This window comes from Trichoderma aggressivum (genome assembly GCF_033847375.1).
Source record: "Trichoderma aggressivum f. europaeum strain CBS 100526 chromosome Unknown scaffold_037, whole genome shotgun sequence".
Classification (NCBI taxonomy): domain Eukaryota; kingdom Fungi; phylum Ascomycota; class Sordariomycetes; order Hypocreales; family Hypocreaceae; genus Trichoderma; species Trichoderma aggressivum.
This window is the reverse complement of record NW_026946403.1, coordinates 215,197-230,169: the sequence shown is the minus strand read 5'-3', so window position 1 is coordinate 230,169 and position 14,973 is coordinate 215,197. Positions and strand designations below refer to the sequence as shown.

At 53.7% G+C, this 14,973-nt stretch overlaps 3 protein-coding genes across 3 annotated transcripts; all 3 read right to left on the bottom strand.

Annotated features, from left to right (window-relative positions):
* Positions 1-113: 113 nt before the first annotated feature.
* Positions 114-5,435, bottom strand: Triagg1_7987 (uncharacterized protein; the record flags this gene model as incomplete). Its single annotated transcript, XM_062902782.1, has 4 exons — positions 114-4,210; positions 4,380-4,540; positions 4,601-4,988; positions 5,378-5,435. 4 exons carry the CDS (start codon positions 5,433-5,435, stop codon positions 114-116), a joined length of 4,704 nt encoding a protein of 1,567 aa, XP_062753067.1.
* Positions 5,436-7,010: 1,575 nt separating this feature from the next.
* Triagg1_7986 (uncharacterized protein) lies at positions 7,011-8,315 on the bottom strand (the record flags this gene model as incomplete). The annotated part of the gene is made up of 2 exons (XM_062902781.1): positions 7,011-7,846; positions 7,967-8,315. The coding sequence occupies 2 exons, from the start codon at positions 8,313-8,315 to the stop codon at positions 7,011-7,013; spliced, it is 1,185 nt and encodes a 394-aa protein (XP_062753066.1).
* A 2,860-nt stretch (positions 8,316-11,175) lies between these two features.
* On the bottom strand, positions 11,176-13,616 carry Triagg1_7985 (uncharacterized protein; the record flags this gene model as incomplete). The annotated part of the gene is made up of 10 exons (XM_062902780.1): positions 11,176-11,373; positions 11,430-11,470; positions 11,629-11,809; positions 11,909-12,145; positions 12,243-12,441; positions 12,517-12,582; positions 12,663-12,698; positions 12,751-12,831; positions 12,906-12,951; positions 13,109-13,616. The coding sequence occupies 10 exons, from the start codon at positions 13,614-13,616 to the stop codon at positions 11,176-11,178; spliced, it is 1,593 nt and encodes a 530-aa protein (XP_062753065.1).
* Between the last annotated feature and the right edge of the window lie 1,357 nt (positions 13,617-14,973).

Sequence of the window (14,973 nt, the reverse complement as noted above, 5' to 3'; positions counted from 1 at the left end):
TCAAGTCTCATGTCATTTCTAGTATTGCTAGTACTACCTATACTATGCGAGGATACCAAAATCGTCTACATGCGTATATGCAGCGGCTCTATTCATCGCCATCGTCATCGCTATCAATCGCTGTCTTTCACCGTCAGTATACATGGTCGTCGTGAATGCCACATCCTCCGCTCCTTCATGCCAATCGCCGCATCCCCTCTCGGTTGCGTGTTGTCCGACTGCGGCCGTTCCTGGGGCTGCTCGCCGCCATCTTCCCACACCTGAACTTCCTCGACCGACGCCGTGAGCTCAAACTCTCCTCTGCAGAGCGCCGACACTCCAATGACAAAGTCTGTGCTGGCGCCGCCCTGGAGCTCCGGTAAAAGTTGCTGCAGCGTGCCGTTCCACACAAACTTGCGCGTATAGTCAAGCGCGATATTGACTGAGCGATGGCATAGAGCTGGTAGGAGTCTGACCAGCGAGCTCACCGGGCGGCTTGTCCTGTTCGTGACCCGCACCCGCACTTGTACAAACTCATCCACAAATGCTGTCTTGATGCTGCTCTCGCTTTCGCCGGGGCGCTCCACCGAAATATCTATGCCAACCTCGCCCACCTTGACAATGTCAATCATGCGGGTAGTGAGGCGGATGTTGCGGAGCTCAACGCTGCCGTTTCGTTTCGGCACGGCCGTTGTCCTCCAAGTCGCCTTCAAGCACTCGAGGATCCTCTCTCTATACCAAAACGCCTCTCGATTGGCTCGCTCCATCTCGGGCGAGATCTTACTGGTACTCACGACAAACTGCTTGTTTTTGGATGGGTTAAGACTTGGAATCGAGGCGTGCGGGTCTTCTAGGTAGACCCGCTTCACAGGTATGATGATTCGGCTTGTCTTGCCCGGTAGAATGCCCTCTTCGACAGCCATGCCGTCTTCGTTTTGAAGGTGGACCGCCATTTGGCTAGGCCAGGCATTTCGCAGGTCCACGGATAACAGGCAGTATTCGTCGGGTTTTATTGGTTTGGTGCCCCCCAGACGCTCCCACAAGGGCTGCGGGATCAAGCCATGCATAGGAAGCACATCTATCCTTGCCAGCTCGACGCTTGCGTTGACCGTAACCGTCAAGGGCACAGACATCTGCCGCGTGTAAAAGTCCTCTTTGATTTGATCACGGGGAACTCCGAGGTATGTGTAGTCGATTTGAATCGTTGCATGTGTCAGTCCGGGCTTGCCAAGGATCTCAAACTCAAACGTCGCTTCACCTCCGGGGGCGATGTTGCGGCTCTGCTGGTTGTGTGGTAGTCGAAGAGCTTGTTTCTTTATCAATATCAGCTCATACTCATATAATTCCGCCGGTGTAGCATCTCTGTTTGCAAGAGCTGTCTGCAGAGGCTCCTGGGTAGAGTCCTTGAAAGAGAAGAGCATAAAGTCAACAGGGGTAGTTGACTGGTTTTGTAACGTAACGGAAAAGATTTGCCTCTCGCCCTCCAAGATCATAACTGAAGACTGCGGAAGTGTCGTCGACTTGACAATCACGAGTGGCTGGGGCTGGGTAACGTTCAGGTCGAGGCTAAACGGCTCCAGAGGCTGATCGTGATACTTGCCCGACATCGTAGGGGCAGACACTGATGCAATACCCTTGACCTTGATTTTATCTTCCTGGTAAGGCTTCCAATGCTTGGGAAAGACGGCAAACCTCCTTTCCCTGCAACCTTTCACCTTGATGATTGCCCCTGTCACTGTGATGGACCCGGACTCTTTGGCTATGCCTTGTAGTCGGACGGCTTGCGTTCGGTAGGGACCAATGATGGCGCTCTCCTTCATGGCTTCGAAGTCGACACCGTCGGTTTCTAAACGTATACTTTCGATATCCAACTCAACGTCATAGGTGTTTTGGATTGTTACTCTGAATTTGGCCGGTTCGCCAGCAACCAGGTTTGCAGCTGTCTCATCCGGTTCTTTCAAGAATGGGTTATAGATGAATGGGTTGACATCCTGCGACGTACGGATTGTCGCTGCTCCTGGCAAAACGCTACGAGCGTGGGGGATTGGGACCAGGGTACTTGGGAGCGGCTCCAGTTTGATCTCCCGAACAAGAAACTCGTCCCAGAATTCAGCCGTCAAGTGGGACATGCCCAACCTCTTGACCAGATTCGAGGTGCGGGAGATGTTGCTGACCAGGCGGATCTGCTCATCTCTGTGAATCTTTGGAAATGCATCTTCGCGGCGAGGCCCCGGGGCGACGCCAGATCCAGCTGTGCGCATCAAATCACTAGAAAACTTGAGAACCCCGTTGAAGTCTGGCAAGGCTTCTGAAAAGTTGATGCACGCTCGTAAAATATTGAGCTTGATATCGGGAAAGCCGAAAAATCTCGTCTTCATCTGACCACGGATGCGAGCAATCACGGCATCGTCCGAGTCGTCGAATCCTTCTCGGAGAGACTGCCGCCGGGGCTTCGCCCGATCGAACCCAACAACCCCGTATGACTTGCAGAGGAGTTCGAGGAAAGCCTCTATGCCCTGCTCAATGTCTCCCTCGGCCAAGTCCAGTGCCATCGCTCCGGTCGCACCCTGCGAGTTGCCACCTGGCGTCAGCGCCACGAGACCTGCAGCGGGATGAACCCCAGCGTCCGCGGCTCCGCGTGTTCTTGCTTCGACGAGTCCTCCGATGAGGACCGAAACCAGTTCACGAGTGACCATGGCCTTCTTCCGATGATAGCCTAGGGGGCCCAGCACGGCTGCAATGCCGCTCAGAATGGATATCCGATCAACGGTAGTCAGCAATTCCGTGGCCGTGGAAGGGAATGCCTTGAATAAAAGAGTTAAAATATGTTGCCTCGAGGGTGTTATTAGTAGCCGGGGCGACGTTGTGAGATCCTTGTCCAATCCTTTCCCATTCACAATCATATCAAACGCCTTTTGGTTGAGTTTGCCGTCGCAGAAATGCATGGCCGATAGGATCTTGCTGAATCGAATAACGGTCTCCGCCAATGGCAAATGGGGGACATTTTCGGCTGATATCCTAGAATAGAGGCCTACAATCCGTTCCAAAAGCTCGGGGAGAAGAGCCTGGAGATACCGAAGGTGCCTGGGTTGATCTTGGTCCGCATTTTCTGGTTCCGGCTTCATCGACGAGTGTTTATCTTGCGTGGGCAGACAAACCATCGGAATTTGAAAGGTCAATCCTGACCAACCGAGAAGCAACAGGTTCATAAGAATCAACTCCAATGCTTTTCCGTGCCAGATATGGTCGTTCAAAGATTTAGCCGCGGTGGCTCCCTCGCTCAGCTCCTTCAGCGAGTCGCCCCAACGACCAGCCTGAAGGTACATGGATCCTATGACAATGGCCGACCTGCCTTTTCCTTTGAGTCGCCACCGATCGTTTGCCCCTCCAGGCCCGAATCCTTGTACAGAAACGCGGTTTGCATCTTCAGCCAAATCGGGCTTTGGGTGAGTTTCGGGCGACTCCGGTCTCTGGCTCGAAGCACTAGAAAAATCGTCCGCGCTCAGGGGAGGGCTGGATAGGTTGCTCTTCAGGGGCGTGGACGGGCGGCCTGGCGTCGAGACGCTGGAGCTCCCTCCTGTGGGAGCCGGGGGCAGCGAGAGGCGCCCGCCAGATCGATCCAAGCCCGTAGCGGAACTTGAGCGCTGGAGGTGCTGCGGTATGGCAAACTGGGAATTCCGCCTAGTAAAGCTGGTCGGCGAGGTAGCATCGGGGCCCCACGAGGTGGTGCTCAGCTGTCTGGCCAGCGAATACCCCCCCGGAGACTCAATCGCCGTCATCGCCTCGTACGATTTCCCCAGTGTCGTCATCTCAGCCAGCAACAGCGATGATATGTCGCACATGACCGTCTTCATCGTGGTTCGTTTTGACTCCTCGGGAGGAGGGATCGCCGCCATGCCCTCGGGTATAGGCACTTCATGAGGTGGTGAGACATAATCGAAGATGAGCACCCGGTGGATGAGAGCTTTGGGGTAATTGTCTCGTAGCTCTTCCAGCTCCTGGTACAGAGCCCTGATATTCTTCTCCACCGGTGTCGGCCCCTTTCCATTCATAGAGTTTCTCTTGCTATATGTCACGTCGCCTAGCTCGGTGCCGTCGGCGATTGCGATGACGGCCATTGGTTCTCGGAAGAGGTCGAAGGGCGAGAGGGCGAGGTGCGAGGGGGGAGGGACGTGGGCGATGAGGTCGTAGAGCATTGCGCCGTCGGGATACGCCAATGGCGAGAACATGTCTGGGGAAGCTTCACATCAGTTTTGTCTAGTCCCGCGCACATGTATCCAATAGTATAATGCAGTTCTACACGGCATGGCCTTGTAACATGCCCCCCTCCATCTTCCCCCATACCATATCCCGCCTCCCTCCCTCCCTCTGCGGCCAGCCGTGTACATGCATGTACTTACTCCTGTTGGGTCGCCCATCGGCGCTGATATCCCTGAGCTGGACGACATGCTCGGCTTGCAGCCTTTCGGCAAAGCTCGCGAATCTAGCCGCCTTGATCTTCCCGAGGGGCAGCAGCAGCGCCTTCACCCTCGCGGGAGCAATGGGAAGCAAAGGGTCCAAGCTCATTCTAGCACCTGGAGCAGCTCAGCATCGTCCGGCGTTGTTTCGCGGTCAGGGATACCATAGGCGGGTCGCAATGGAGAGGAATCGGTCAGGCTGATGCGCATATTCTTGGGGGAAGCGCAGCAAGTCGTCGGTTCGCAAAGATGTCGAGTCGAGTCGAGTCGAGTCGTCAGCCTTGTGTGCTCTGCCGTGTCCTGTCGGCGGTGTTGCTTTGATCGCTTTCGTGTCCCCAAACCCAAAGCCAAAGCCAAAGCCAAACAGCTTGTCGCACACAGTCCCACCCGTGACCTCCCCTTCCTTTGTCCAGTCCCAGCCCGACGCGGTGGAGCTTTTTAGAGGGGTCCAAGCCCACGGACTGACATTTTTACGCCCCGAGCGAATCAGTTCGGGCCAATCTGGGGATCTGCGAGCCTGCGTGGCGGGGAACTGCTGAGATTGTAGGGCTGCTGAAACTGAAACTTAGCGCGCCATCCATGTCGCTGCCAGTACTCCGAGGTCCCTAGAAGTCAATGCCACATGGAGAGACTGGTGACAGTGAGACGCCAGACGCATAGGATGAGGAGAATTCCGAAGACTTCATTTTTTTGAAAAGCATGACACGGGTGGTGAAGACGCGAGTCATATAAAGCACATTCTAGCTTTGTGTCTTAGTAATGCGCGTTATACTCGAGGCATACGACTCATAACCTCAGCCCTTCCCCTGACTCGGTGCCGTTGGCTGTCATGCTTTCTTCCTCTGGTCCAGCAATATTGATTGCCGAGGAGTTTCCAATGATGGGACTATATAAACGACCTACATGCCGTACTCTCACAATTATAACAATTCAATACATACAAAGTGCATCGAGGAGAACCTCCTTGGTGTTTGTATCCGATGACTTCCATGCCATCATGGAACGTGTTCGACCCGATCATCACTCCTTAACTCAGCCACCTCCTCTTAAATCATTACATCTACCCTCTCTTCATCTTCCCACACCTCCTCTATTCGTTCTCTTGTCCGTGGATGCCTAGTTTCTCGGCCCAAACTTCATCACCTGCATGAGGCATACATCCTACCAGCCAACCATCCGAGAGAATATGATAAAGCCTCGCAGTAGACCGAGTTCATGTTGATCCTCCGTCCTCGCTTACGTTGTGTTGCTTATCCTGAGCTTGCCACATCATCATCATCGCCATCAGGAAGACGCAAAAGTTCTGCAGCTAAAATAGGCCCATGTCCGAGGTGGCCGCCTCCCTACCTCTCTAAATCCCTCTGTTACGGAGCAACACGGAGCCCGGTAGGCATGGGCAGTTGAGAAAGTCTTGTGACAGTTGAAAGATGAAGGAAATAATCAAACTCCCGCCGTTATCACCGCTGGCTGATCAGTGTGATCGAATAGTGCTTAGACAAACGCCTCCCATGCATGACCAGCATATCTCGCGCACCCACGAGTGACCGCCGCTACCCCGTTCGGTTTCCGTCTTTCTTGTTCTTCCAACACAATCGAAAGAAAACAAAGAAAAGAGAAGATGGTTTCGTAAAGAAAGCAAACAGAATGGGTTCCCATCAACACTGCTATATTCATCTACAAAATTCTAGCATCTCCAACCTTCACGCGACGCCCCCTTGTTTGCTTGCCAGACTGACACGGCCCTTCGGAGTGCATATTACGAGTACTCGTACATAGACAGACCACGACTATCGTTCTTTAGTAGACTTTCTGGAGGGACAGGGTTTCAACACGGCCTGTCCTGCTGCAACTAGGCAGTCTAACCAAGCACAGAATTTCGCTCAAGCATCACTGTTGAGCAGCTACAAGTACATTCATGCGATGCTTTCTACAGTAGGACAGCTATTTCAAAATGTAGATATTCACAGGCAAGCATAAATCAAACACTCGCACTATTGCCTGTGTACGCTGTGCCGAGGCGGATACGGTCAGAAAGGGGGGAGACGAAAAGAGAAGAGGTGATTTGTAATGACCTCGAGTGACTAGTAGGAACTTCCCAAGCGGCAGCTCGTGATATCATTGATGGACAGGCCTAAAGTAGCCTCCACTTAATCATACAAGGAGGGCGGGTGATTTACAGGCCACGGATTGAAGCCCATCCGAATCCGGATCTGCCAGTACGTGTATTCATGCATCCCTAACAAGACGCGACTTCCAACCTCCAGCGGGCATCTCAGTGAACTTTTTGTGGGAAATCAATGGCCCGTATATTTGATTCCCAGCTATTGTTTTTAATCAAAAAAGTGGTGTAAAGAAAGGTGTTCGCTACTGTTTCGTGTACAGTAGCGAAAGCCGATGCCAAGAATAGGAAAGGGTAAGAGTTTTTTCCAGAAACAGCGCCAAATTTCCTCCTAAACTTGAATCCGCAGAAAGAAGAAGAAAAAATTCACCCTTGCTTTGGCTTTCGTCCTGCACCAGGTATTACTTTTCAAAGAAAAAAATTCACCATCTCCTTCTCGTCATATATTTTCCCCATCATGTGTTGGTGGACGCAATCGTAGATGGTCCCGTGGCCGGAGTCTGGCTCGCAGCCGGCGTTTGGCTAGCACCACGATTCCTGTCGTCCCTGGCCTCCTCAGTTAGCTCGCTCTCAAAGATGTCCACGGCCAGGCTCGCTTCGACAAAGTCCTCCATTTCTTCCGTAACAGTCTTTAGCTTCTCCTTGACTGCCAGCGCCCCTTCGGTTCCCACAATGTGTCGCGAGGGCGGGTTCTCGTGCCCGCCAATGGCCGTCAGGGCGTAAATTGTCTCGTTTACTAGCTTGTCGATTGACGATGGCGGCAGTTTGGGATAGCGGTAAAAAATCTCACCCACAGCTTCGCCCGGCTCCAGTGAGATGCTGTCCGGTGACGTAGCGGCATTGTCGGATTCCGGATTTACCGGGACCGCCGTGTCGGGGTGCGAGTTGAGAACGGTGGTCAACATCTCCCGAACGCTGGGCGCCTCGGCGAAGCTGCTGGCGTAAGCGGGAATCTGCGGAGCAAATGCAATGCGATTTGTGAGAGACTGAATCTCCTTGTTGGGCTGGACAATGGTGACCTTGATGTTGAAGGGGGCGACCTCGTAGGCGAGGGAGTCGCAGAAGCCCTCAAGCGCCCACGTCGCCGCCGTGTACATGGACATGTGCGGCGTGCCAATGTGGCCACCGGTGCTGGTGAGGACCATGATGTGGCCGGTGTGCTGGGCCCGGAGCTGTGGCAAAGCGGCCTTGATGAAATTGACCTGGGAAAAGAACAAGGTCTCGAACTGGTCCCTTGCCAGGCTCTGGGTGGCGAGGTTCGTAGAGAGCTCCTCCACGGTCCCAACAACAGCTAGCGACAAGGCCGGTGGTTAGCAAGCAACATGATGGCTCGACGTCTCGTTCGACCATGCACGTAATCGAAAGATTGATCGGTTGATGTAGGAATTGGGATGAAGATATTTTGTCATACCTTCCGACCGACAGCACAAGAGAATATCAATCCTCCCAAAGACGTCGACGGCTTCGGCAACAGCGGCGCCGCACCCGCTCATGGTCCTCCCATCGCATCGAATACCGCGGATCCTATCCTTCCATCCCTCCCGGTCTTTCCGCCCACTAGTGCACTCATTGATGAGCTCACGAAACTCGGCACTTCGCTCCTCGTGCTCAATCTCCAAAGGAGGAAAACAGGCCGCGACACAGTCGCCGTGAGAAAGCAACTGCCGGATCAGACGCACGGCCAATGGTGATAGCGATGCAGTGAGGAGCCACGTGCGAGGCGAGTTATGGGTCGCTGTCGGGCTCTCTTGGTCAGCCATTATGGATGCTTATAGAATGTCCCTTCGAAACCATTTTACGAAAGGAGCGAAGGTGATCGACAGGTGGGAATCGCATTCATTTGAGGGCAAGGTATTTAAAGTGTTAGGGGGGAGAAATGGAGAGAAGGAGAGGATTTGAGACAAGGAAGTGTGTGTCTTTGAAATAAGTGACTGAGTCCGGGTAAGGCAGTCTTAGACTAGCGAGGGTGGTGAATGAAGAATTGAGAAAAATTAATTTCTTAGGCGTTTAGGGGGAAAAAGAGAAAGTGACATCAGTTGAAGGAAATGAGTGCGCATTAGAATCGATGAGGAAAAGAAATAACAAATTCCCGGGGGCTGCCCCCGAGTTGTTTTGGCAAACAAACGCCAGTTACGGCATCGCCACGGAAAGAGGGCGTCGTTTTGTATACTGCTCGGGCGTTCGCCACAAAAAAAAAAAAAAAAAAGCATGGAATGCGTGAGGTCTGGGCAGGGGATTGCAATGTGGTCGGAATACGTGTATAGAGCAAAAGTACGTACGGAACACGGGATTTTGGCGCACAGGCGCAGTAGTGACGTCGGTTTGGCGGTTTGGGTTCAGCAGGCTGTAGCGCTGCGACGCAGGCTTAGGCGGAGGTACAGGCCTGTTGCCACTGGACATGGTGCTGAGTTATAGGCGTCGTGTCCCTACTCGTACCATCTGCGGTGTCAGAAGCTCCAGTCTCCGAACAGCAAATAGGATCGGAGCCGTGCCACCCAAGACGGGAAAGACGAGACGGGGAGAGATAACGTGAACGAAAGAAGACGAAGAAAAAAGGGATGGTGTAAAAGAAAGTGTTAAAGAGAGTAAGAAAGAAAGAAGCACACACACAGACACATAAAAAAAAGAGAGTGAGGCACTTTGCAAGGACAGAGCCAAGGGGGGGGAGCGCAGAAGCATATTAGTTATGTAGTGTCTGGTCCCAGCTGTGCTGTCTGGTCTGGTCTGGTCCGGTCCTTTCTGGTCTGGTACGAGTACTTCGTACATGGGATATTTGCTCTCCTGCAACTGAATCGTCAAGCAGGCTGCATCCTGCCCGGGCTGGTAGGAAAATGGGGAGCGGCGATAGTACATTCATAGGTACTCTGGGCAATAACTCGAATGGATCAGCCATGACGGCCCCCAGGGCTCGCTTAGACATGACACCGGGCCCCCGAGCGGAAGAGTAGCCTGAATCCATCGCCGTAGATAGCTTCTAGTGTTGGGCAGTGTTCCACGGTGACGCCCCCACAGGACCCGAAGTTGGTGATAGAGCCGACACTTGACACCTCCTGTGGCCGATGCATAGGGCTGGCTCTGGCGCAGGTAAGCTTCTTTTTCGCCTTACGAGACTCCCAAGTCATGACACAACGGCACCGCTAGTGGTGGGGAGGGGGGGGGGGGTGTTTGATAGAACAATGACGGCGGCTGCTGTCGTCTGAGAACTGACTCGGAGGCAGCTGATGGTGGTGATTGTGGACGACTGCTAGAAGACAAAATGCAACTGCCGAGTTTTGGTGTTGAGTTGTCATTGCAGGGGGGCCAAAGTCAAAGACGAAACACCGCTCAAACGAAACGTCTAAGCCACTAGCCTGGGTCAGCTCTTGCTAGGGGAGCGGACCGGGTTGGCTGGATTTTTGTCAGCCTTGCATCAACCGTCCGGATGTGGTAATTATCATGGTGGAATCACGCGGTGCCTCCCGGGATGGGTTTTGCCACTCACGATAATACCTGTTGCTCTATACTCGGACAGTGCCCAAGGCTTCCGGTCCGGATACGGTGCTGTAAAAGTTTGATTGATCGAATTGAATCGAATTGAATCAGGTTCTTTGAAGCTAATGACCGATCTGCTCCCCCTGCTCCAGGTCCAGGGCCAGGTCCAGCTCCCAGCTACGGCAACTCGTACAGCACTGGTGCGGTGCAGGTGCAATGCAATGCAGGAAGCGCACATATTGATAGCTGCAGGTGCATCGAGTCTCACCCGGCCTACTAAGGTACCTACTATACATGTATACATGTCCGTACTTTTGTGTACATACTCGTACTCTCTCACCACATCAACCTATCACACGCCTGGTCTCTCCGGCCTCCGCCTGCAGTCCGATTTGCCCAGCCCTGCAGCGCTCTATTTTCACTCGTCCAAATGCCGTCTGCAGCCCGTGATTGGGCCAATATTGCTGGCCCCCGGGGGGATCAGGTTGCGCCATGGAGCCCTACGCTGGGGACCCCCGCCCTCGATTCCAGTACCATGCTGCTGGGGAGCCCGCTAACGCGTTGCAGGCGTCACTAAAAATGTTCAGCTGACTGACTCGCACTCACTTCGGAGGCAAGATGCGCTGCTTTTGCTTCGCCTTGGACAGGCAATCCCTCGAGTCAAGAAGCTGACGATTCGTTATCACTTCTGCGGTTTGCAGCGAATGAGGCAGGGCTGCTAAGGCCTCAAGTGCGGCTTTTAGCGCATCGTGGCGACAAATCTCGTGGCATCGTGCCCTTAGCCAACCATTAGTTGATCATGACGAGAGCCGTTCGCTCACAGATGTTAGGCCCGGATCCGCGCGTTTCGCTTCCTTCGGCACGCCGCCAGACTCGCACTAAACTCGGAACGCATACGAAGAATCAATGTGCATGGATGATTGGCTCCCCCCGGACCCTCCCCAAGCAAGCCACGCCTCACATCAAATCATCGAAACGGGACAGAGAGCAACAGATTAAGAAAATAAGCGTCTGATGACAAGGCACTAATTGGGAAACCAAGACAACACAAGAATCATTCAAATGCGCTACCTACATCCACCCGGCGTTCCATCTGTCCGTACAACCGAGCATCAAGCGCGCCACATTAAAACTGAGCATGAGAATTCTTCACGACTTGATCTCGACTTCCTCCCGAATGCTGTCCGCGTGGCCGGCCTCGGGCTCAGAGTCGATCTTCTTCACCAGATCCGTGACGCCAAACAGCTCGTCCATTCTCTCCAGGCTGAGACCCTTGGTCTCGGGCACGAAGAACCACACGAAGATGCCCATGATGAAGCAGAAGCTGCCAAACATGAAGAACATGCCCTAGGAGCGAGTCAGTACGCCAATGTTAGAGTTTTTAAGATAGGGATTCCGCTTACATAGCCGGCCTTGCCCATAGTGGTCTGCATGGTTAGAACGGCTGTCGAGGGAGTCAGTAAATGCTGAATACTAATCCTGATCCTGGTCCTGATCCTGATCCTGATCCTAATACTCCAGTCTTGTGCGCATATCCCTGGGATAATGGCGCGCCAATCGGGGAGCAGGAACAAGGGGACGGGAGACGGGAAGGCTACTTACATCGAGCGCAAACGAAATTGAAGAGCCATTGAGTGGCTGCGCCAATGGCCACGTTCATGGCACGCAGCCGGGCAGTGGGGATCTCGCTGACCAGAATCCAACAGACGGGACCCCAGCCAAACTGGAACGACGCAGCCCAGAGATAGATGCAAGCAATGGCAACGTATCCAAAAGCCGTGACCTAGAAAGGGGGCGAGGGCACGATTATCAGCCAAGAATTCCGCAGACTGGCGTCGGAATCGGAAGGCTGGACGCCTCCGGGTTCAGGATTGGGACTTACAGGCTGTCCGGCAACAGGGGGTTGGACCCTTCCGTAGATGCCAACAATGTAGAGGAAGATGCCTTGAGCGCCGGCTGTCCACAGCAGACTCCAGCGTCGGCCAAGCGAATCTGCCACAAAGAGGAGGAAGACTCCGCAGGCAGCCGTCTTGACAACGCCGTATATTCCAGTGGCGAATAACGACGAGTCATTGCCAGTCATTCCGAGGTTAGCGAAGATTTGGGGAGCATAATAGTTCTGTGTCGTTCGCGATCAGCACGTTCCCTGCAAATGCAACATCCCGCTCCATCGGTTCCCCAATAGGAACTACAGGGTTTCAAGGATCAAGTCTTACGATGGCGTTGACACCAGTCATTTGCTGGAAGATCATGAGGAACACGGAAATGATGGCACGCTTTCGGTTGCCAGGAATCGTCCACATTTCCCTGAGGAGTGTCTTGAAGGTAGCGTCTCCGGTCAGTCGTCTCTCATGTTCGAGTTGATCGGCCATCTCCTGAATCTCGTTTTGGACATACTCCGAGTCGGCGGGCAGACTACATGCATACACCCCCCCAAAGTCAGACAGATGTTCCTTGCAACACACGGCTTAGAGTCTCAGTTTGCCTTACCCACGGAGCCTGATGAGAATCTTATTGGCTCGGTCCCAATCGTCTCTTCTGGCGCACCATCGGGGACTGAATCAGGAGTTAGCTTTCGCTGCAGTTGCTATTGATGTTGACACGAGCCACAACAGGCCGACGGGGAGATTACGTACCTCTCAGGAGAAAGAAACATGCCGCCCATCAAGAAGCTTCTCGGCAGTTAGAATACGGCTTGTGTACGACTCATGTGGCTTGACTTACATGGCAGGCAGAGCTTGCAAGGTCAAAGGGACAACGTAGATTGCAGGGGCTGGGACGTGCAAGAGGCATCCGTAGTTAACCCTAAGAGTGGATGTTGTGTAAGATGATTATGGTCTAAAGCCAAGAAAGGGACTGGACTGGGTATGTTTACGTACCAGAAAGCAAGCATGATGCCGAAGACGTTGAACAATTGGTAAAAGGCTATGCAGCAAGGCCAATATCAGTATGGTTCTCCTATTGTTTACTGCCATAAGGCGGTGGTATAGGGGAGGGGGCTTGATGCCTGAGGCTGGGGCGGGGAGCAGAGCTCAAGCTTCTTGCTACTTGCTACTTGCTTCTTGTATATTCATATTCTTACCTGTCAAACCACCTCGGATGGCACGAGGAGCGCACTCGGAGACATACAACGGAGTCAATGCAGACGCAGCTCCGATTCCCAGGCCAGCAATGAATCTACCGACATACATGACAGCAATCGTGCCTTTGGCGGCAGACGCAGCCTGGAAGATGATGCCGATGATGGTCAGGAAGCCAGAGCCCATCAGGGCAGCTCGGCGGCCATATCGATCGGTGATCCAGCTGGTGAAGAAGCACGCAGCGAAACATCCTGCCTGCAGCGTCGAGACAATGTTCTGGTTCATGTCGGACTTTGCCTTGGGCGAGCTGTGAGCGTAGTTGAACCTCTCCTGAAAGTCGGGCATGGTCAGGATGCCACCGATGGAGCCCGTGTCCCAGCCGAACAGCATGCCGCCGAAGCAGGCGGAGAAGACGAGGGTGAAGACGCGCCATCCATAGATTTCGTCGGGATCGCTGCGCATAGCATCGTTGCGCACGACGGCGCGCAGGAACTTGGCGGTTACGCCCATTGTGGCTGCGTGTTATAGTCGACCTGGCTTATGCTGGCGTATGGATCCGCCCCCGGCAGTCGTCGGCAATGTTGAGCGTGGAGTGACAGGCAACAAGCACTTGGTGATGAAGAGAAGTGCTCTACCCTATGCAAGACTCGAGGATCCGGTCTCGCTTTTGGGGCAACGAATTGAATGGACGGCTCCTGGGTCAAGTCTGAGAGGCTTAATCGAGGAGACGGACAGAGCGACAAGGGAAGAGAGACGGAGGTGGACGAGGTGATGCGACGCTGATATGTACTATTTTCCTCAGACGATGACCCGCTTCTTGGGCTGTCGAGCAGGACCCTTGTCGCACCCAAGAAGAACATGCTCAAAGTGCAAATGCAAGCGAAAGGAGCGAGCTAGAGCGGCCCCCCCCAGATGCGCGGAACAATCAGACGAGTGAAACCGCCGGGCTAAAATTCCCCAGACTTTGAAGCCAGCTGGCCGGGGGGGAGTGGACACCTCGAAGCTCTTGGCTACCAAGCACCAGGTGGAGAGGAACGATGATCTGATGGTTGGTTCTACATCATACAGTACTGTTCTTTACGTATATGGGATGCAATACGGCTTCCTGTGACAGGCGACGCTGAGGTGCATGATATTAGCCGTAGAGAGTGGCTCAACTCCTTGTACAGGCTGCATGCGGCTTCGCAGCAGGCATAAGACGACAACATCAATCGCCAGCAAATCGCCCTCTTGCACATGGACATCACAAAGAACCATTCGTCATTATTCGTGGCCGAGCCAGAGCTCTCATGTTTGCAACGAGCCAACTATCGTTCAAAGCCTCTCCGCGGAAGCATGAGGAGACAGCCTGCCACCTCTTTGGTTGGTGCGCCCTTTTGTCGGCCCTTTTTGCCTTTGCCCATGTTCCTTGCTCGGCTACCGCTACCCAGTGTACTGATCAACCGGTTCCAGCGATCCGTTGGCAATGGGCGTGTCCTTTTTTCCTCCGTTGACAGGACGGGATGCCACCAGACTTGCAAATTTTGCTAGTCTACGGAGAACGGCAAGCTGCGCGTCGCAACACCATCGACGACGCATCGTCTCTACCAACAAAGGAGCCCCGGATCTCGTACATGGGCGACCAATCATTAGCACATGTCCAGAACTTTGAGGCCAGGTTTTGCCTTTCAGCTAAGGCGCTGCTTCACCCGCCGTGGACCGCCGATTATCTTAGTGCACAGACACGGGCCGGGGTTATGGCTTCGGCTCTGCATTGAGGAAAATCTCCCCTGCGGAAGAATCGAGTCCCACCAATGGACGAGTGTCTGGCCGCCAAGAAGGATGGATTTACATCTCGTGATGACGGGCAAAGGGCATCGCTGGCCCA